We start from the raw sequence: 20,846 nt of genomic DNA on the forward strand, positions 1-20,846 counted from the left end.
TCCCACTGCCAGGGTTGCAACTGAAATAATAGGCTAAAGCAACGGCAGTTTATGGAAAGCACAAGTGTAATTATGGTCAGATCTTGTGCCTGACTGATGGGGAAGTGATATTGATAAGCGTTGTGATTTACGCATTTACAGCTTCGGCTATTTTTTTGCCAGCTTTCCTTCCTGTTTTAGGAAGCAGCGACTGTATTGCTTTTTGCCTGTAAAACCATGTCTGTGTTCTTCATATTTATGTAGAATTATAGTTTGCTCTTCTTATATAAAATATGCGTCTCTGGTAGATGTTTGCAATTGGTCATGCTGTGCAAACAGCGCCTCTTTTATGTGAACGTGCGCGTTGTTGGATTGGGAAACCCTGGGTTGATTGAACTAGTTGTTAACCACCGTTGTGACACAGCTTATGCAGGACCGCGGTTGTTAGGGTTAGTGAAGCCGGGTAACTGAAATCAATCCAGGGCATGTTGATCTTGATTCGTAGTACGGGGCCCCATTTCAGGAAGCAGGTTTAGTGAAAACTCTGAGTTTGTTAACCCTGAGATGAGGGAAACTCTGGGTTTTCTGTTTCAGAAAGAGAGGTAACTTCACCTCAGGGTCAGTTACTATGGTAACTGAGTCTGTGAACCTAACCTGGTCGGGAGCAGGTTTTCTTCAAGAAACCTCGAGTTTCTCTGTCTCCTCCCTCTGACACCAGCCCAGCATGCTGACACAACCCTCTTTCATTTCCTCATTCATTCAGTCTGTATCAGGCGCATTTTAGCACAGTTTGTAATCGGCATGAATAAAAAAAATTGTGTTGGTTTATGTTAGGCAGATTATAAAACATTTATTTCTAAAAACATGGTATTTCCTTTTGTCGACGATCCCGCTGATGAAGAACCTGTATTACTTCTGCTTTCCTTTGCAGGGTGTTATATGTCAGGAGATGATAAACCCTTTGAAATAAAAGATTATGAATTATAATTCTGTTAATGATGGTGCTGCAGCCTCAGTGGGATTAGTAGGCGTATTATTTTTCGCCCGCAGTATTGCACCTAAATGAAATAGATTATAGGTTCAATACCATTTCACCAGTAATATTAGGCTATACTTATGATTAAATATGATATACACTAAATTACAATATACGCATTTACTCTAGCAGCAATTTTCTCCCATGCAAATTCTCTCTCTTTTGCAGCAGCCGCTGTGTTGTTTTTTTTAACTCGCTGTATGTGCGAATGAGTATTTCCGCCGACCCGTTTGTGGTTGTTACCATGGTGAATCTACCATGGCTCCATTCATGCTGCCTTTTTATTGTGGTGGTGCACACGCGTGAACCTACTCTGAGTTGATTGAACCAACTCAAATCAGCTGTTCTGAAACCGAAAACTCAGAGTTTCCCATCTCAGGGTAAATCAACTCAGAGTTCAGGGTTAGACTCAGAGTTTGTTAAACCTATTTGGTGAGTTTTTGAATATGTTAAACCACTCAAAAAAAGCAATGCATTTGCCAGAAGAAAGGAAAGGAAAGGAAGAATTCCTTCAGTTTCAATAGGGCCTTCGCCGCTGTCGGCGCTCGGGCCCTAATTAGTTGCACATGCTTAATCAGACCTTAACCATAGTCATTATACTCAGTGTATCAAGTTGCTTCTTTCAGGGAAGACTGTAGCTCATCGTTTTTTAGTTTGGGCACGGTGGAAACTTGCAAATGCCATTAGACAGCAAAACATATCAGACAGCAAACAAAACAAGACAAATCTGCAGGCAGGTGGCAAAAGTCAACAGGCAGTCAGCAGTCTAATGTGCACGTATCTGATTATCAATAAGCCAGTTCTTCAGCTGACCAGTAAAAAAAACGATAAGTATTTATTTCTCTTATCTGCATAGGCAACATATTCCAGTCTTCAGATGCTGTAATAGAGAATGCTGACTGACCAAAAGCACTTCTTCGAGTGGGAATGATGCAGTCCCCTCTTGTGGTACCTCTGGTAATCTGAGAGCTGCTCTCTGAACAACTATTGTCTTCAGTGGTGGCGGAGCAGTGTAATATCTTATAAATTAGACAAAGGTTACTATATTTAATCAGGTTTGCCTTAACTTAAAAGTCTGTCTATTTAAAATTTGACAGCCGTGAAAACTGTTGGGTTTCTGATCTAGAACTTTGACAGTACGTTTATATAGAGTTTCTAGTGGCTTCCTTGTGGATTTGTAAGCCTGAGTCCAGCTAGTCAAACAATAGGTAAAATGCGAGATAATCATGGCATTCATATCTATCATAGCAGTTTTAAAGCTGAGTGATTGACTGAAAGATCTAAAGTTACTCAAATTAAATCTATATCTTTTGCATACACTTTTACATGAGATTTGAATGACAGATTTGAATCAATCCAGACACCCAGATACTTGTATTTATTCACAACTTGCAAGTTTTGCCCTGATACAACATGGCATCATGACTTTGCGTAAACATACACGCCACTTTCCTAAAGCCAAATGGCGTGTTATTTGTAGGCATTTTGAGCTATCCACGTGTATGTCTACGCTGTATACAGCTGATGTAAACATACATACACGTGGCGTGCTATTGCGAGAATGTCACACGCGTGTAAAACAATAAACGGTTGGGTTTAGGAAAAGAACATAACAAGGGGAAGGCTTTATTGAAAAACAAAACAAAAAAAAAACACTAAAAAACGATTATGCGTCTTGATAACACGCAAAAACACATAGGCCACTTAGTGAGATCAGTCTTCCTATATCATTATATCTGGGTCTGGAGTGCTACATGGTCGCTTTGAAAATAACATACCAACTGTTTTACTAACATTTAACTTAAGATGTGATTTGTCAAGCCATGTTATAATAATATGGTTCATTACAAGTTTTGAAGCAGTCTGCAGCTTTGTACAGCTGTGTACACAGATCCAGCAGAGCTGTGGAACCCTATTGTTTTCCTGTTTCTGAGTGTGAACACACTCTGAGAGCATTAATAATGGCTCAACCTGCCTGGCTATCATGCTAACAGAAACCACAGTCCTATAACCTGTAATCTGTCAGCAAACTTCTTATCAAATGAAAGGTTTATCAGTTTCACAGAAATGCAGTTCAGAGAAGCTGCTGTGTGTTTAACCTTCATCCTACCAATAATAAAGTACTGTAAGAAACAACCATCAGAGCAAAATGTTAGTTAGTTATGTAATACAAGTCATGTGAAAATAGATTTTTATTAATTTAGGAAAGTTACGGTTAATTTGCATATTGTTTAAAATGAAAATAAATACCTTTCTTTAATATAGAAATCAGCTTTTATCCCAAAATACAATCCACTTTAAAAGCTTATTTACCATTTTTTGATTCTGGTATCATCGTTTTCAGTCATTTCAAGTGAACATTATTTGTGATCTATTAATATGGTGAAAGTGACTACTATAAAATAATTTACGAGAAGAAAAACAATTTTTATTTTGTCTTTCAATACAAAAGTAGAGAGAGACCTTGGTCAAAATAAAGTTTGAATAATTGTATTTTAATTTAGATTTTACAATTTGCATGTGTGTCTGTCTCCTTCGAAATGACCCGCTCTGATAGTGTGTTCCCATGGCAAACATGAACTAAGTAAATAGTTACATATATTAAAACTGCACCCAACTGGGAATTGGGTGCTTTTGACTGGGATACCCCAGGACCCCAAAAAGCACTAATTAAAACAGAAAACAATGATTTATAGTCATTAGGAATAAATTGATTGATAAAGTCATGAAACACTGGAATGATAGAATAAAGCACCTGTGAGAAAAGGTTTACCTCTGGGGTCTGCAGCTTAATCTTCTTTAATGGACCAATTTAACAAAGACGAAAGCAGTGACAAAGAGTCTCAAAACCAGTTTTCATCACTGCCTTCTGGATGTGAATTTCGATTTGATCCCAAGGGCCAGTCGGAACATGAGAATCTTTTATTCCTTATACAGGCATTGAAAACAGAATGACTGCATCATGGAACACTTTTATAAGATGTGCTCTCTTTTATTAATTATATAACTAATTTGCTGCTACCTGCATATTTGCACTATTGTACTGTATATTGTATACTTTTTAAATAGTGTGTTGTGTTATGTGCACTGTATGAATTTTTGATGTACTTGGGGAAAAGCCGAAGAAAAATTTCCACTGAGGTAGACAATAAAGTCGATCAAATATAATCTGCTTAGCTAGGAAAACCTCATCAGATACATACATGTCTGTCTAGTTTATAAGGTTATGCATGGTCCAACTCCTCCTCTTCTGTCTGGGTTCATTCATTTAAAATCTACCGCAAACAGAGCCACTCAAAGTGCAGCTAGGGGGGAAAAACTGCATTTAGCCTTTAGAGCATCAGTAGAATTCAGTACCACAGTCAATCAGAGAGTCATATTATACATTTAAGTGTAAGGAGATGGCTTATTGAGAACTAACAACCTCAACACTAATGCTATTTTAAGTTTTAACAGTATAAAATGCAGTGTTATCCTAAAAACAATGTATAGACCTTTTCTTTTTCTGTGTGAGGGATGTTTATGGGTGACAGCAAAGAGCCTTTGGGCCCCACATTGGTGTGTAACCCCCAGCCAATGACAGCGTGCAGGGTGTGCAGTGCAGTGCAGCCCATTCTCATTCCCAACCGCTGCGTTTCCCTTCAGCGTCTTATATCGAGGCACAAATTTAACTGCCACAGACACACAGAAACAAATAGGATGAAGCTATGCATTCACTCATAATACGACACTGTGGCAGCTTCCCGCTGAGGTGTGGGTGTGTTTATTTGTGCTTTAGCAACACATTCTCATACCTAAACGACATTATAGTTTGATTTTCAAAGACTCACAAAATGACGCATATGACCGTTCTATTCACGGCCGCTCGATGGCAGTTTAACCTGACGAGCCAGAGTTTGTAACACAGAATCCAAGAAGCTGTCATTGGAAACTGTTTAATGAAAGGGCAGGCACTTTCAAAAAAATACCTGGCAGTTGATTGGATGGACCATCTGTCATCTATCACGTCTGCCAAAGTTTCTTCAAAACACATTTTCTCCATGTTTTTAGGAATAACGTGTTGTATAAATCAGGCTATAGTTGATATATGAACAAGCACATAGGGTCATTATCACAATTATTTTGGTCAATATTGAAATCATGATTATTTAACACGATTACTCATTAACTTTTGGAAAGATGTATTTATTGTAGTTAAAAAACAGTGAAACAGTTAAACAAATCAACAGTGAAAACACCTTGAACTGTGACATTTCCCTTACAACTTTTCCAATTTTAACTTTTTTTTTCATTCAAAACCTAAGACATGTAATAATGCAAAATAATCGTTTTTCTCAATTACTCTGCTTTTGTGATCGTTAGGAGCCAAAATTGTAATCGGGATTAAAATTTGATTAATTGCACAACCCTAAAAACCCCTCTGCAAAAACCTTCAGAATATAGATAGGAATGAAACTGGAAACATTGTTGCATATGTGCTACTGAAGTGAAACTATATGGTTTAGAGTATGAGAACAAAACCTTTTAAAGATGTGGATTTTAAAATAAAACTACAGGTGAATAGGTAACTAAAATATACCACCATGAAACCCCAGTTGATTCTTTACATTAAGACAATTATGTTTTGTATTACACAGTCTCTGAAATGTAATGTTATCATTGTGATCTACTGTATTATATTTGTGTTCCTCTGGACTGCAGTGTTACACAAGGGTACACAGAGGAAAATACTTTTTTATTAAAGTTGTTAGTACTGGGGGGAAGGGGAGGGGTGTTCTGTATCATCTGCTGTAATGGGACTGTTTTGTGTCTTTTGCACTTGTTCAATTGGTTGCTTGTTGGAGATCTTAAAAATATATTAACTCGACTGCAAATGCCCAGTGCTATTGTCATCTGAAAGAACTTGTGCACCACCATGGCCTAACTGTTCCCCCAGTTGCATTTCATTTGGCTGTTCACTCAATGGTTCACTGTCAATGGTCGCCAAGATGTCCTGATTGGCCACTTTAAATCTAATGATGTGGAAAATTAGTAGAGCTCATCTTTTTAATGTCGGGGGTTAAGATCAGTCTCATATCGAGGCTAATGAATGCTTAAAATGTGATAATAGGAGTAGAATGTATTTTTGTATTTTCAAATTACATATTACTTGTATTTTAATTAAACTGGTGGACAGGTGGAGAACGACAACAAAATAAATGGAGAAGTGGAAATGTACCTGAGGGAGGGATATTCCAGTGAAGCTCCACCTCTTCCTGTGTGCAGATATACACTAAGGGCAGCACATATTGGAGACAGACAGGCAGAAAGAGGGTCTACCTGGACATGGATCACCTGTTGGTGCTGTTGCTGTTGAGCTCAGGTAAGGCTCTGCTTTAAGTTGAGACACTACAGACAAAAACGTAGTTTTTTCATGCACTGGTCAGTTTAGAGATTTTGGGCTGTTAAGCAGTCTTCTTTCAGACAAGTGGAAAATAGTTATTTTACTGCACTTTGTCTCTCTGATCTGTACTTCCTAAATTCAGTTAGCATTTCATAATGCCTCATTTGCATGTTTAAACAACATTTCAGAGACCGTGTAATACAACAAATAATTTTCTTAGTGTAAATAATGAACGGGGGAAGTGTCATGGTGATATCAATTAGTTAAAGTTGTAATCCCTATTCAGCTGTAATATCTTCAAAATGTATGGGGAAAAAAAGCATCTTTAAATGTTTTGTTTTCATATTATAAACTAGATATCTCCACTTCAGTAGTACATACACCAATGTTTCAGGTTTCATTCCTATATTCTGAAGGTTGTTGCAGAAGGGTTTGTTCGTATATCATTTATAGAGCTGGGTACCGAATTCAAAACCTTTTAGGCACCGACCGAATTGCCTCCTTAGTATTTGATTTGATTTATTGGGATCTCCATTAACTGGGGCCATAGCCACAGCTATTCTTCCTGGAGTCCACCCAAAACTTGTGCAGCTATACATTGCCGTATTGAGTATCGAAAAATGCCTCGTCATTCAATACCCAATTTCAATACCTAAGGAGTAAATCTCATCAGCGTCAGTGAGCCAATAAGCATGCAGCATGCTTCTACCAAGATCTAATAATGTTTGTGATTGGCTGTCTAACGTTACACGTCATAGAGACACGCAGAAAAAACTCTGTTAGGCACAGAGACAGGACTCACGTAGTAGGAGCTGAAAAATAAATAAAAAGATTTGTGCCATAATGTTTAATGTTGTAATTTCTTTTTGTTTGATAAAATTGGTATCAATAAAAGTATTGTTTGGGACTCGGTATCGAAGTCACGGTATTGCTTGTTTGTGTTTATTGTGTTCCTCTTGCTCGTCGTCACTGTAAATGAGGGCAACCTCAGTGTCTCACGAGTTGAAATAAAGGTCATTTATTGATTGATATTTGCCTATTTAAACATACAATTTCAGAACTTGTAATACAAAAAAATGATTGTCTTAATGTAAGTAATCAACTGGGGAAGTGATTCACAGCTTCAGATCAATTTCAAAATAAAACCAATACGAGTGGTTATGAATAAAGGAAGCAGCAAAGCAAAAACATCCTGCAGCTTTATGAAGAACAAATTTAAGTCAAACAACACAGAAATGTGGAAACATGATGTCATTTTGCTGTCAGTTTGATGTATTGTCAGGAGTAGCAGATATTTTATGAGACAATTGTTACAGATAATATATTTGAATCAGAACATCATTCTATATAAATCTTAATCCAAACAACATAGTATCTCTATATTTATTTTGCGCCCTCCTAGATGTGGATGGCCGATTTAACCCGCCAGTCCTCATCAATATAGTGGCATGTGTCACAGTTGTGGTTAGGGCTACACAATATTAGAAAAAACTGACAGAATTGTTTTGTTTTGTTTTTTTCCTGCAAACAAGACGACATAAATAGCTCTATTTGAAAATAATAAATTATTCTCAACTAGGGTAATTTTGTAGGGGAGTGCATCTACATAGAAAATAAAAAGGGGACTTTTCTTATGTGAACCATTCTATGTTGAACTTTAATGCTTTACAAACACCAAAGCAAGTAAGCACTTAGGTAGCTAAATACACTGGTTGATTCACATGACATCATTGTATTCATATAATAGAGTGTTTCCTCTATGTTGATTTGGAAGTGGGGGCCCGGCCCGCCACGGAAAAAATTTCTGCCACCACGGTATCAGAAATAGGGCAGACGCACATGTCTGTGTCTAGTCGTAGTTACCTTTTAAATGATCTTGCTTGTTGGAAAGCCTGTCCACGCCCCCCGCAGGTGGACGGCGATACTGCAGTGTGATGTCGGTTTAGTGAGCGGCACTGCGCTTTGATGTCTGTTTAGAGAGGCAGCGGATTTTTTATTTATTCCTTTTCTTAATTCTGTCTGGTTTGTGCGTTCATGAGGAAAACGTGAGTATTGTACATGTGGAGTTTGTTGTGTGCACAATGCAGGACAAATAAATCTGTATAGTTTAACTATTTAGATCGAAGTTATGTCAGGAGTTGTCATGAAAGCCTTATTTTCCTTTCTCCATAGCACACTCGTTAGAGTCTACTTAGCTAATAATCGCCGTTAATATTTGATAACGCCGGTTTATATCACACTCTGTGTGTGCTCTGAGTGTTTATATGTTAACTTTTATAATATAGTGTAATAGAGGTTATTGTGACGTGAACCTCAGTTTCTGCGCTCTGTAGGCTATGTGCCTTTAACCACCTCGTGATTTATTCAACGCTCCATGTCTGTAGCCTACTTGTAACATTGGTAACAGCTACAGCTAATATCATTGTGCACTGTAAGTTTATAGGTGCTGCTTTTAGTTCACTTAGTAACTATATTAACCACTGTTGATTCCTATAACATTCATAATTATTAGTATAGCTCCTTTATACTGCAGATATTATATATATATATATATATATATATATATATATATATATATATATATATATATATATATTATTATCGTATTTATCTTGTTTCTAGACCACAAACACCAACACGAACAACAACTGTAACTCAAAATAAACATACTTCCTCTGGAGCCTGATTCTTTGACCAGAGTCAAGTCCATATCTGCCGCCTCGACCAGTTCAATTGTGGGAGGCCACTGCTAAAACAAATCCCAAAGGAAACACTGTTATACTATCAATCCAGGCTAATGCATGCATGTTGCTTCCTCTACATTTCAGGTTTTTGTCACCTAGGGGCCTTCTTTGTTTGATTGATAAATTGATCAACATTGATTGTGATTGGTGGTTCGCTGTGCATGCAGAGCCTGCATGTCACGCACTAGAAACAAACTGTGTATCCAAGAACACTTAAATCAGTGTAAATGATGTTATATCAGACATAGACTTCTGTTGTAGATTGTTTCCAGCTTCGCGGCTCCGAACCGTAACGTTAGTTGGGACAGAAGTGATTCTTAAGGCCAACTACATTAGCTTAAAACGTTGCATTAATCAGGTGATTTATATCTTCTTTGTAGCGAACATAAAACACTGACTACTGTAGCTTCACTGCCCATGGAAAAGCATGTTCATCACTGTGTCAGCGGCAGCTACCGCTTACGGTACTTTTCTACACACGGGAGAACCTCATTTCCCATTACAAACCACTAACGTTACGTCACATACACACGTTGCCCACATGGCCACCTGTCTCAAAGGGGTAGTGTTGACCGGTAACAATCATGTTAAGGAGAACATTGAACGTTTCTCTATCAAGAAGCAAAACAGTTCTAGCGTTAACATCGCACGTCCTGCAATGTGGCTATCGCACATTTGCACATTGCGATGTAGACGATGAAACAAAATATCGTGCAGCCCTAGTTCTGGTACCATAATGGCCCCAAAGTTCTGAGACCAGAGAAACCTGGCTGTGCTCCAATCATGCTGCTTTATACTGATGTTTATCTTCTGATTTTTTCTTCAGGACTCCAGGCTGAAGGAAAACACAACTCAACAGGTAAATTAAAAAAAAGAAAAGAGAGACAGAGTCCGTTCCGGCTGCATTGCGGGGAGTTCTGTCTTTTAAACAGCCTGTTAAGGTCTTTTTCGTGGATCAATAAAGCAGAATCAGCAGTCAACTTTTAGTTTAATCTTTTCTTAATTTAATTAACTTCTCCACTCCTGACTTTCTGCTCAGAGTCTGTCAGGTTGGTGGGAGGAGATAGCCGCTGTGCAGGATCACTGGAGCTGAAACATCAGGGAGACTGGAAACAAGTGAGTGACACTCACTGGAACCTGAAGAAAGCAGCGGTTGCCTGTAAAGAGTTGGACTGTGGCTCTGCTGTTTCTGTAGGGTGGAGAGAAGAGTCCTCAGACAGATCTGTGTGGAAGATCAAATATGACTGTGTTCAGTCTGGATCTGCTCTGAGGGAGTGTGCAAGATCAGATTCCTCTTCCACCATTGTGAATCTCAACTGTTCAGGTAAGCCCATCAGTGACATCATCTTTGACATAATCTATGACAGTTATGTTCTCAGGTTGACACACACATGCACCAGCTAGAATGGCAGCAGACTATCTCCAGCAGCCATGATGGACTTTGATGAGCTGCAGTCTCAGTAAATCAGATGCTGAATGCACCAAGATATACAGTGCTGCTCATAAGTATTCATACCCATGCTAAAGTTGACTAAAAAAAGGAATAAAAAAAATCATCTTTTGGAAATTGATCTTAATGCCTTAATTACATTAATTCACAAAAAAAATTGGTGTCCTTAAAAGGTCGGATTTTTCCTCATTTTTTTAATTAAGGCATTAAGATCAATTTCCAAAAGATGATTTTTTTATTCCTCTTTTTAGTCAACTTGACCATGGGTATGAATACTTATGAGCAGCACTGTATATATATATATATATGGGGGGGGGGGGTGTATGACGGTGAATATCAAATTTTAATATATAATTAATACATCTCTGTAGTGCAGACTCTGTACTACACACTAAATATTACATTTAAATAATAATAAATAATAAATAACCAGCTTTTCAAAATAACAGTTGCAATGTGCAATTGTAAGCTCATTAAACTATTTTCAAAAAAAGTGCTATAACAATTTTACTGGCATTGCTCCCATTATCCTCCGTGACACGCACTCTTCCACTTTGCCCGACAACTCTTCTCCAAAACAAACTGCGCTGAGATAACAGAGCTCAGCCCATAGCTTCACACACTTCAGCAGATAGTATGCGTGAAATAAAAACAGGACACGTAATTTCACTGTGTGTAACTACGCTAACTAACCGTGTATTGTGAACCGAGTGTAGTGATTAAAAAGAACAGCTGTGTCTCAAAGACCGGGCAACAGCCGGGACGTTGAGAATCCACGCGCGAGAGGTGATGATAGTTCCAGTCACTTCATCATGTATTCACTTCGTTGAAACAAGAGAAGAAAGCCTCATTGATGTGAAGAACAGGACAGAGAAACATATATAAATGTTCTCTGCCCACCGTATGCCAACACTCCGGTAAGTCCACTCACCCCGTCTCTGCCCGGGCATGCCCCAGCTGCCGCACATTTGTTGACAAACTCCGACGCACACGCGACGGTGAAATGGTGATTGTTCTCACGGACACACGCGCGATATCAACTGGGTCGCGGTGTGAAGCGCGTCCGCGCTATTGTCCAAGATGCACTTGACGGCCTTTTGTGCAGCGGATTTTTTTTTTTTTTTTTTTTTTGACGACCTAGTTAAGGTGGTAGTGTTCCCCAGCTTAGGCGGCCGCCCGAGCTGCAAAGTGCTGCGGGAAACCCTGTTATATATATATGTTTATGAAGGAGTCCCCTGGGCCAACCACCAACTAGTCTGAAAGAACTCCTTCAGCTTGACAGCTTTCTGGTCTCCACCAGCAGGTTCTTTGGTTGCCAGCGTAACAGGCATCAATGACCTACTAGTCACAACTTTGAGCAGCTCAGCTGGGGGCTGTGCGGTATATCCATATCCACACCCAACTTCCTAAAAGGAGAAAGATCAGCCCCAGGGAGTTTGAGGCAAATTACAATAAGTTCAGTTCCGTCTGTAAAGTGAACATCAGGAAATTGAAGGTCACCCAGGTTTTTATGTTTTTAAGTCTTTTATCTCTATTTTATCTTCTGTCATCTCTCCAGAATCTGTCAGGCTAGTGAATGGGACTAGTCTGTGCTCAGGCAGACTGGAGGTGAAGACTAACCAGTCTCCCCAGCGGTGGTCCTCGGTGTGTGAAGCTGACTTTGACCAGCAGGATGCAGAGGTGGTCTGTAGGGAGCTTGGCTGTGGGGCTCCTTCAGTCCTTCAGGGGGTGCACTATGGAGAAGTGGAAGTCCCAATGTGGACCAAAGAGTTGCAGTGTGGAGGCCATGAGTCTGCTCTCCTGGACTGTAGAAGCTCAGGCTCAGATATAAATGTCACCTGCTCACCTGGCAAAGTAGTTGGACTCACCTGCTCAGGTAGAAGAGGAGCTGCAGCTTTGATTTGGTTAATTCCTGTTCTCCTGAAAATGACATTATTTTACTCAAGACTCTTGTTTCTTTTCAGAGCCTGTTAGGTTGGTGGGAGGAGACAGTCGCTGTGCAGGAATAGTGGAGCTGAAACACCTGGACTGGAGACCAGTGATTAACTATGACATCACCCCAGAGACAGCAGCTGCCACCTGTAAAGAACTGGACTGTGGCTCTGCTGTTTCTGTAGATGGGAAAGAGGAGTCTTCATACAGAGATATGTGGAGGGTCAGCTCTGACTGTGTTCAGTCTGGAACTGTTCTGAGAGACTGTGTAACACCATGGCACTTTCACATCGCCCTGAATCTCACCTGCTCAGGTAAGCCCATCCGTGACATCCTCTATGACAGTGGTTCCCAACCTTTTTTCCTTGGCGCCCCCCCTACTCATGTCTAAGAAAAGCTGAGCCTAACTCTCGAGATACAGCCTTACTTTCTGTTTCGCCGCCATGTTTCATTCATAAAATCTGATCTAATCTAATTCATTTTAAGCGAGAACAAAAATATATAGTTTTCATACAGACTTTTGTATACATTATATATTCTAGTGTATTATCATAATTTGTTTAACATGTGCAAATATTTTTTTTTTACCTCATCCTCAAACCAGATAAAGACTTGCGCACCCCTGTGATCTTTGCCGCCCCCCTGAGGGGTGCCCGGACCCCAGGTTGGGAACCACTGCTCTATGACAGTAATGTTTCAAGTGTGCTCCTTCCTGTCACTGTGACAGTCAGTGGTTTGGGTATATATACACGTTGCTGCTGATTGGTAATACCTCTGACACACCCACCAAACAAAATAAAACTTACCTCAAAGGCAGTAGCACACCTTTCCGAGGAAACATGTCGTTCAACCCGGAAACTGAAGCAAAACGGTGCACACGTTTTCAGACTGAACGCTGCTTCAGCCAATCATCTCTCTGTGGGTCCGCACCATTAACACACCGGCATACACCTGCGGGGCATCGGGTAGGCAGAGTTGCATACCACTCAAACTAATAAATACAAATTATTTAACAAATGAATTACCAAATGAATAAATACAAAGTACAGTGTGGCCATTTGTGTTGTGATGCGCTGCTATGCTCACATTAAACATCGTTGTCCTGCCCTCAGAGAAAAACGAAGACATCGGAAAAAACATAGTAATACTCTTTACAAACAGATTTCAGAGCTCTATGGAAATGCTACACCAATCAATGTCAATCTCTCTGTGTTCTCACAATCATTTAAACATTTTTAATTAAAAGAAACAGAATAACTAGAAAACTGAGACATGCTGCTCTTGCAAGACGTTATCAAAATCAATGATGCAAGGCCTTAACATTATAAATATTTATGAATTCAAAAAAGTACCACATCTAGTTTGACCTTATTTGCGCTGCCAATGGCACTTTTGCCATAGTGCCGTAATTTATTACATAAACTAGTAAAAGAAACTTCAACATATCATCGCAAGTGAAACGAAAATTACTTAGGCCTACATTATTACGATAGGTTGCAGCCACGCTGCTCTTTCTCCTCTCATCCGTCTGTTATTTTCCTTGTGATGCATTGTGGGATACTTTGAGTCCACTATAAAGGGTATAAGAATTCTCACTATACAATCAGACAGCACTACAATAGCGGACTATAACAACTAGTAGTGAGTGCATGATTTAGGACACATCCTCTGTGTTTACAGATCTGTTTCAGCCCAACATCTCTGTGTCCTCGTCCATGGATGGGGACTCTGAGGCCCAGCAGCAACGCTTTCAGGTGTTCAGGGGCTCCACCTTCAACATCAGCTGCTCCATTCAGCCACAGTACCCAGGAGGCTCCTTTCAGCTCACCTTTACCTCCTCGAACTCCGCACACAACTACACCCAACCAGCTGTCAATCACTCTGCCCACTTCCTGTTTCCTGCTGCAGAGCCCGTCCACCATGGAAAATACAGCTGTGTTTATCACGTCTCTGTTTTATCTCATAACTTCTCCTCCGAGAGCCATCTGCTCTCTCTCGCTGTCTCAGGTAAGCAGACTGTTTACAGGTTTTCAATCAGTTGTAAACACAGTACCGTCCATCTTCTATCTGTAAACATGTTACGACGGTTTGTACACACAAAATAGGCTACCACATAATGCGTTGTTATCAACTAGTATTTCCAGCAATTGCAAACTTGGCTAGAGTCCCCCCCCCCCCTGTTACATATAATGGTTTTTCCAAGTTGTTCCTGGCCAACTGGTCAACTCAGGTGTAGTCTTGAGTTGCCAGACATTCCTCCACAGCGCTGTGAAGGAGGGTCTGTCTAGTCCATACAGCATTCCGGGATGGAAGAAAAACATGCTCTGGTTTATTTGGTTTTTCTTTAAACCAATCACAATCATCTTGGGTGGCGCTAAGCGCCAGACGGAGCAACGTTTCCTCTAGGGCTGAACGATTAATTGCATTTTCGATAATATCGCGATATGTTAAAACGCGATTTCCTAATCGCAAAGGCTGCGATTTGATCACATGACTCATGAGAGCAATCAGTCTGCACTCCGTAGAGAAAGCATCAACTAGCATGCTAACGCTACACTGTACCTTGAGCTGATTTCTGTCATTCAAACAACTCTGAGTTGTAGTTTAAAACTTTTACAGCCATTTTAATAAAATGAAGGGTTTTATTCGGGCTTGAGTCTATACATGCAGTTAATGGATACAGGCACACAGAACTCAAGGCTCGGTTGGCAACGATTAGCTCTGATTAGCGGTTAGCGGTTAGCTCCGTTATAAAGATATGAGTGGAGGAGCTGCCACTGAGAGGGGTAACAACCAGACTGATAAATGACGTTCGGGGAGCTTTCACAACAGCGTGGCCGCGGTGTTTCAACAGTTTTATTAGTACAGTTAATCCCACGGCAAGAACACCAGCAACTAGCAAACGCAACGATAGCCTCTCTGAACAAGTGCACACGGCAGCACGCAACTTCACGAGGGGGAGGGGCTGGAGGCAGATCCTCTCTGTGCACTGTAAAAAATTACGTGTGTGTGTGTGTGTGTGTACTATATTTTTACTTATTTAACTGTCTAGTGTGTAAATGTGTGTTCATACTATACATTATTATATTATTCTTTGTTGAATAATACAGAAGACAAAGAGCTTAAAAAAATAATCGAATTGAAATCGCAATATTTGGGGAAAAAATCGCAATTACATTATTTTCAAAAATCGTTCAGCCCTAGTTTCCTCTGCAAAATAGTCTCGGGAAGGAACTTGTTTTGGTGGAACGTGTACATTCAAAGGTTTTAGCCGTGCAACAGAAAACTCAGATAGTCTAGCTAGCTGTCTGGATTTAACCATAGTCCTCATAATTCCACCGGAGTTTAAATTCCAAAACAAAGAAAGTGGAATGTGTGGGACATCTGTCCGAAATGAGGGACAAGAGGCGGAATTTCTGGCGGCACCTGAATATAGACTAACTCAGGTGTGACGTCAGAAAGGTGGGGAAACAAGTGGGACACACCTGAAAGCATCATGGAGGAGAACAGAAAGAGGAGTGAGTGTGGCTAAAGGACGAGATCATTCGAAATGTAAAAGGTTCTGTATATGACATTCAGAACATTAATATAGCAGTAAACAATATTTTTGCTATGTAAAGATATAGTGGAGTAATGGCGTCCTGAGCAGAGAATTAAGTAATACTCCCTCTGTGTGTGTTGTCTGGGGCCCAACTCTTGCTTTGGATGTTTGGTGATGAACCTGTTACAGACCTTCTCTCTGTGTTTACAGACTTGCTGCTTCAGCCAATCATTTCTCTGTGTTTACAGACCTACTGCTTCCACCCAACATCTCCTTGGACGGGGACTCCGAGGCCCAGCAGCAAGGGTTTCGGGTGTTCAGGGGCTCCACCTTCAACATCAGCTGCTTTATTCAGCCACAGTACCCAGGAGGCTCCTTTCAGCTCACCTTTACCTCTTCCAACTCAGCACACAATTACACCATGCCTGCTGTCAATCACTCCGCCCACTTCCTGTTTCCTGCTGCAGAGCCCGCCCACCAAGGAATCTACAGCTGTGTTTATCACGTCTCTGTTTTATCTCATAACTTCTCCTCTGAGAGCCATCTGCTCTCTCTCACTATCATAGGTAAGCTGACAGGTTTGGAAAACATGATTTGTCCAAACTGAATGAAAATGATGAGCTGACAACATGTTTCTGGAATGACACTTTGACGACTGCCATTGTGTTACACATGTCAACTAGTAACTAAACGTATACAAAGTGTATAAATGGCAACAGCAAACAATATACTGTAGGACAGAGCATGTTTGGTTACCAGGATAAAAGCATTTTCACACCAAGGATGTAACAAAAAACAGGCCTTCTATGCTCTTTTTTATGCTCTCTAGCCTTCTCCCCTGTGCCTGTATAATCCATCCTCCTTGCCTAGAAAGTTATTTCTGGTACAGTATCTCTCTGTCTTGCTGATTAAAACAGCATGGCTAATCCATTCATTATTTCAGTTTAACTATTTTAACGTGCACTTGCTGTCACAATAAAGATAACTTGTTGACTGTTCACCATTTTGAACTATAATAACGACTGCTCATTGCCACGGCTGCCAGAACCTGACACTCACCCTCTCTTGAATACTAATGACAGGCTTAAAGAACAATTGTGGTTTTAATAACCCAACATATGTTACTGCTGAAAACTATGAATTAACCTATTCATTTTGACAGCATATAATGAGAAACAACAACACATACTCAGTAGGCCTATCTCAGTTTTGACTTTGTATTAACTGAATGCATATCAAGATACAGAAAAATCCCAATATGAAAAGCAAACAAAAACACAGAAAGACCCCTGCTATTTAGTTTTTAGTCTGTGCTAACCTGAGTGCACTCTTGCATTAATTTTCGTTGACCACGCGCCGCGACAGCTTGCGGGGCCTTCGCGCTGGAAACGACAGCCGTGGTGACGTCATTTTATGGCAGAAACCTAGCTTAACGTTGGGACTCAAGAAGAAACAGAACAGCAGCACCTCCGTGTGCAGTATGAGTTAGATTTTTAAGTGGCATGTAGCAGCCGGAAGTGGCATGTCCTGGCATGTGCCACTTTCCTAAAGCCAAGTGGCATGTTATCGCGAGGCTACGTGTTATCGCGAGGCTACGTCACACGCAGGTTGTGTTCAGGAAAAGAAGAACGGGGTTGGGTTTAGGAAAAGAACAACTGGTTGGGTTTAGGAAAAGAAGAATGGGGTTAGGGAAACAACAAACGTTGATAGGAAACATCACTCGCAGGACACAAAGTCACACACGGGAAGCGATCCCCACTCTCCTGAGTGAAAGTCCTATGTTTTACCCATCCTTCACTCCGACCACTCTCCTTATGCATCAATTCACACGCAATTGCAATTGGCATACGGAAGTACATGCCACTGGCAAGTGCAACATGCCACTTAAAAATGTAACTCCCTCTCTCCGTGTGTAGAGTTAGAACAGTTCTAGGAACAGTGCTTACCGCGTCTGAAGAAGCACAGAAGCAATGAGCTGCAGGAACAACACATTCACAATAGCAGACCATCCTCACGCGGTATACATCCGCGACGAACTCCAAAACTCCTCCTGACCGCAATCTCCACTCTCGTCCCTTTGTGCAGGCGAAGAATGCGACCGTCGTCTCTCCAGCGATGGCAGCACATTAGCCAAGCTACATTAGCTGGCTTCACAGTCCAAAGAAACCACACTTGTTCGGAAGTAAAGTTATTAGCAGTAAGTTTGGCACACTCGTCGGAGCATAATAATCAGGCAAACAGTCATATGTAGCTATATAAAATACACATTAAACACTAGGCAAAATGGTTTCTGACAACTCCCTGCTCAACTCTGCTCTACAACTTTAGTTTTCTCATCACCTTTCTCGTGTGATTACCCAGAGGTCAATAGGAAATCAAACTTTCCAAGCGTAAAAAAAATACATAAAAACATCCATACTGCCGGTCATTAATTCTCTAAAGTAAACAAGAATTATAATCTTTTAAATATGCTACTGAACAAGCCTTGAAACATCATGAAAAATGAAGTAGCCTAAAGAGTAGTTGAATGATAATTATAGATGCACAAACAATTTCAATAAATCTAATGCACATTTACATCAAAGGATATGTTACCTTATCAATAACCCACAAATTTAAAATGAGAGAAAAATAACTGGTGTAAATCAGGCAATTACATCTAAATACATGATACATTAATTATAATCCTGAGCTCTCAGATCAGGTGCATACATATGCACAAACTAAAATATGAAGTAGCCTACATATAAAGTTTAGTACGTTTTAATAATTAAGTATCCATGTTGAAGTAATTTTAGATTTTAGGTCACTACAGTTGTGTTTAATAGGATCTGTTGGACGTGTTATACTGCCTATGTGTTGGACTCATGATGTTGTGTGATGTGATGATATGTCCATGTGTTTGATCAGATCCAACACCTTTTATCATCAGAGCGGTCGTCCTGCCGCTGACTCTGCTGTTGGTGAATGCTGCCCTTTATCTTTACTGTAAGGTACTGACACGTCTGTTGTTTGGACCCCTGACTGAAATGAAGCACGCAGTCTGTTGAGCTGAAGAGAGGTTGATGCAAGAAGTCACATCTGTGTTCTGTCATGTCTCTCCAGGCTAGCAGGGGACAGAAGCCGGGCATGCAGGAAAACATTGAGCTGGATTATTATAACCTAGGTGTCTCTGCAGCTGAAGGAGGGCTGACCAATTAGGAAGGAGCTCATCTACATCCAGATGGATTTCTGACACACAACCCACCATCAGCTCTTTCCTTTAAACAATAAGGCTGTAATTATAATATTACATTATGTAGGGCCTTACTCTCAACATGAAAAGACCAAAACATCAATGTGTTAGTCTCTTCATACTTTCTGACTTCCTGTCTGTGGCCCTCAGCATCATTGGTTTCTACTGAAGATGTAATCTTTAAAAACACCTAGAATATAAAGTTTCATTTGAAAACTAGACAGAGAAAGCAGGAGTACAGGAATCCAAGCAGCCGGTGCAATTTGAAACCATGGCGACATTATGTTTGTGAACGAGTATTGCCATTTATTATACTTTTGCCAAATCCTGTCAGAATTACGGCAATCAAGAAAAGCTTTAAGTGCAGTTAATTGTTTTTGCAAAAATGTATCGTCAAGTTTGTTAAAATACTGACACGCTAGCCGCTTCAACAGAAAGCTGCAACCATCTTGCTTGTCTTCTGAAATGCGTCAACGGCGCTCTTCTTTACAGTCTTCTTTTCAAACACACACCACATGAGTTAAATGGTTGTGATTGACCCGTCAAATCTGAAGTTGCTGGAAATCTGTTTGAACAAAAGGGGGACCAGACGCATCTGCCAGAGCAAATAGAAGATGAGCTTTTAGATTCATCTGGTTCATAGGCAAGGCTAGTGAAACATCTGCAGCCTGTTGCACCAGCTATGTGTAAGTTCTCTCTTAGGTTAGGGTGTAAAGTCATTAAATGATACATTGAAATTAGTTAGTTTGATACTAAACTTGTTTCGATGTTTGGTTGCACTACGGAGACGTAAGGTTAATCTTAGTTACTCTGGCATAAAGGCCACACTAATCAAAATATTGTCGCAGAGAATGACATTCTCACTTCCAGTGGTCAATCAGGGAAAAGCAGTATTATTGATGCAGTGTATTAATGTCCTGTCAGGGTTGTCTCTTGGGCCCAATTGTCTTTGAACACTTTGCTAGCAATATCGAAGCTAACAGCTAAAAATAGCTAGCTTTAATCACCAAACAACAACAACAACAAGGTACGTAAAGTATGACAAAGTATTATAATTATGTGATAATACAACCCTAACCTACAGTTAGTGCAAAAGATAGACTGTAAAAATAGTGCACGTAGCAGCAGTGATGTCAGCCATTGGTTTGTGGACTACAGTTTTGTAGCCTTGAGTTTGGCAAAAGGGGGGATGACCCAGCCAAACCAGAATTGTTTATGGTCGCAATGGTGCTGCACTATGCTAAATGCTAAAGAGAGAAAGTTGCCATCATTTATTAATCATTCATTTCTTATTTTTGTTTTTCATTTGTTTGTTTATTAGTTTAGTCTGTAGTTATTAATTCAATAAATCTTCATTTATAAATAACTTGGTTCCATGGTTTGTGTGTATGAAATATCTAGTAGAACTCCAGTAGCAGCCATCAAATTATGATGCTATGATTAATTAATTATGGCTATCAAATTCTTATTTTGATAGGTGCTGCTTCGAGGTCATGAATTCTGTTAATTTGTATACCACTCATTGTTCCTGATAGTCATAGTTAAA

General features: G+C 40.0%; 1 protein-coding gene across 2 annotated transcripts; it reads left to right on the forward strand.

The window, feature by feature from the left end:
• Positions 1-6,194: 6,194 nt before the first annotated feature.
• Positions 6,195-20,663, forward strand: LOC116037802 (scavenger receptor cysteine-rich type 1 protein M130-like). Of its 2 annotated transcripts, none has more exons than XM_031281834.2 (9): positions 6,195-6,377; positions 9,969-10,001; positions 10,182-10,466; positions 12,151-12,468; positions 12,557-12,838; positions 14,205-14,531; positions 16,314-16,631; positions 18,976-19,053; positions 19,171-20,663. In XM_031281834.2, exons 1-9 carry the CDS (start codon positions 6,341-6,343, stop codon positions 19,173-19,175), a joined length of 1,683 nt encoding a protein of 560 aa, XP_031137694.1. In that variant the 5' UTR covers positions 6,195-6,340; the 3' UTR covers positions 19,176-20,663. The 2 variants fall into 2 exon arrangements, with proteins under 2 accessions (XP_031137694.1, XP_031137691.1); XM_031281831.2 differs by having other exon boundaries at positions 18,976-19,058; positions 19,171-19,399.
• The last annotated feature ends 183 nt before the right edge of the window (positions 20,664-20,846 follow it).

The sequence above is a fragment of the Sander lucioperca genome, chromosome 8 (assembly GCF_008315115.2).
Source record: "Sander lucioperca isolate FBNREF2018 chromosome 8, SLUC_FBN_1.2, whole genome shotgun sequence".
Lineage (NCBI taxonomy): Eukaryota > Metazoa > Chordata > Actinopteri > Perciformes > Percidae > Sander > Sander lucioperca.